This window comes from Carassius carassius, chromosome 37 (genome assembly GCF_963082965.1).
Source record: "Carassius carassius chromosome 37, fCarCar2.1, whole genome shotgun sequence".
Taxonomy (NCBI): domain Eukaryota; kingdom Metazoa; phylum Chordata; class Actinopteri; order Cypriniformes; family Cyprinidae; genus Carassius; species Carassius carassius.
The window spans coordinates 24,934,287-24,936,991 of NC_081791.1; the positions used below are offsets into that span (position 1 = coordinate 24,934,287).

General features: G+C 36.8%; 1 protein-coding gene across 1 annotated transcript; it reads left to right on the top strand.

Annotated features, from left to right (window-relative positions):
• The first annotated feature begins 1,505 nt into the window (after positions 1 to 1,505).
• LOC132117785 (chemokine XC receptor 1-like) lies at positions 1,506 to 2,396 on the top strand. Its single transcript, XM_059527092.1, has one exon. It carries the CDS (start codon positions 1,506 to 1,508, stop codon positions 2,394 to 2,396), a length of 891 nt encoding a protein of 296 aa, XP_059383075.1.
• Positions 2,397 to 2,705: the final 309 nt, after the last annotated feature.

Here is a 2,705-nt window from a genome sequence, read left to right on the forward strand (position 1 = left end):
TGATGGTCTTGGGCTGCTCTGCAGCTTCAGGATCTGGACGACTTGCCATAATTAATGAAACTATGAATTCTGCTCTAATAGTTAGAATGTCCGGCCGTTAGTTTGTGACTTCAAGCTCAAGCACACTTGGGTTATGCAGTAGGATAATGATTCCAAACACAGCAACAAGTCCACCTCTGAATGGCTTAAAAACAAAATGAAGGTTTTAGAGTGACCAAATCAAAGTCCGGACTTAAATCTGATTGAAATGCTGTGGCATGACCTTAAACAGTCCATTTATGCTCGAAAACTATCCAATGTGGCTGAACTAAAACAATTCTGCAATGAGAATGGACTAAAATTCCTCCACAGCGATGTGAAAGACTCATCGCCAGTTATCAGAAACGCTTGATTGCAGTTGTTGCTGCCAATGGTGGCACAACCAAGTATTAGATTTTAGGGGGCAATTACTTTTTTCACCTAGTGCTAGGCGGGTTTGGACAGCTTTTTGCCCTTAATAAATGAAATAATTATTTTATAACTGCATTTTATATTTAATCGAGTTATCTTTGTGTAATTTAAAAATTAGTTTAATGATCTGAATCTTTTAAATGTGACGTTCAAAAAAATAAAAAACAGGAAGGGGGCCAAAACTTTTTCACAGCACTGTATTTGTTGCCTAGTTTGACGTTACAAAATTTTCTAAGCAGAGCACGCACTTGGTGTAAAGATCAAAAAGCCACTTCAGCTTCCTCTGTGCATGAGAAATGACGATTTAGAGTTTGAGGTTTGAGGTCACATTTATTTGCTTTCCCATCATATAAACATCACTCAGAAATCACAAGAACAATAATGCTGTTTTTTTTTTTTTTTTGATTCATTGATTGGGTACGTTCTTACAACTTGCAGTTACTAATAGTTGATCTATTAACGGTTCCTGAAATTCCAGTTCATTTTATACTAGAGACTGCAGTGATCAGTTAATGAGCTGTCATGATCATCACTGTACTCTATAATATTTAAGTTAATTCAGGTAAGTCATTTCATTTGACTATGTCATTCAAGTTACATTAATTGCTATAACTTCTTTTCTCCTCTGATGAAAAGGCAGAGATTTTATTAATATCTTTCCATAAACATCCTCTATACTTTCAATATTAGAAGTAAAAACTGTTTTACAAGAAAATTCGATTTCTGCTTTTCTACCTAAAAAAAAAAAATTATTTAGTTTGGAGCTTGATGTTTCTTCTGAGGAAAATATATAGATTTTTTTTCTGTATACACTGCAAAAAAATACCAAGATTGTATGATGTAAAGAAAACAGTGTAGCCTATGTTTTACAAGAAAATGTTATTTCAGTATGTCTGCATAAAAATGTAATGTTTTATTTATTGTCCTACTTGCCATTTCTTTGCAAATATTTCAGAAAATTACAAGCATTTTAAAGTTGTTGTTTTTTTCTGTGTTCAAAGAGCAAAGAATTAAACAAGAACAAATCCGATCTTGCCAGTTTGCAACTGCAAAACATGACTGATGAGAATACAACATACGACTATGTCACAGACTATGAAGACCTGTCGTGTCGCAAAGAGGTCGGGGTGAAAGACGCATCTATTCCACTCCTTTTCATTTCAGTGGTTGTGTTGAGCTGCATCCGTGACATCCTTTTTCTGGTTTTCCTTGCACTCCATGAGAACCTTAGATCCCTGACCAGTGTTTTTTTCCTCAATTTAGCTTTGTCAAATCTGCTGTTCACTTTTGGACTTCTGTTTCATGTCTCGTACTACTGGGGTTGGACATTTGGAGAGGCTTACTGTAAAGCTGAGAAGCTCCTCTTCTTTTTGGGCTTTTACAGCAGCGTGTTGTTCTTGACTCTAATGACCGTTCAGCGTTACATGGCAGTGGTTCATCCTCTGTCCGACTGGAAGAGATGCAGAGGCCTTTCTTTATCTCCTTTTATCATCTGGATCCTGAGTGGAACGGTTGCACTGCTTAGTTCATTTCATAGTGAAGTCTTGATAGAATCCGGCAGCCTATACTGTGAATATGGCAGCATTGAATGGAAAACTGGCATTGCTTATTTTCAAAATGCTTTTTTCTTCATTGCATTTGTGATCATGGGTTACTGCTATGGCAGAATGCATCAGACGATCACGAAATCATGGACTAATAAGAGACACAAGACTGTTAGACTAATATTTTTTATTGTGCTGGTGTTTTTTATCGGTTGGGCTCCATATAACATAGTCGTGTTCTTAAAATCTTTGACCTTCTCTCCATTCACAAACTGTGAAGTAAGCATAAGACTCGACCATGCTAAATATTATGCATGCCGAATTTTAGCTGTTACACAGTGTTTTGTGCACACTGTTGTGTTTTTAGTTTTTGCAGATGGAAGGTTCCGCAATAGTTTATGAGCAATTCCAAGGAAGTTTTGTGTAAAGATTTAAAAGGATAGTTCTTCCAAAAATGAAAATTCTGTCATTACTTATCCTCATGTTGTTCTAACCCTGTACAACCTCATCTTCACCTTCACAACACAAATTAAGATATTTTGATGCATTCTGAGAGCTCTCTGACCCTCTCATAGACAGCAATCTAATTACCATGGTCAAGGTTCAGAAACATAGCAAAGAGATCTGTTGGAAAGGCCGAGTCATGTGCGCATGCGCGATTTACTGTCAGTCATCGTCAGCAGAGAGCGGGACTGTATGAGCGGGACTGTA

Excerpts from the sequence above, each read along its gene's own strand:
- LOC132117785 (XM_059527092.1), top strand. The coding sequence starts at position 1,506 with ATGACTGATGAGAATACAACATACGACTATGTCACAGACTATGAAGAC.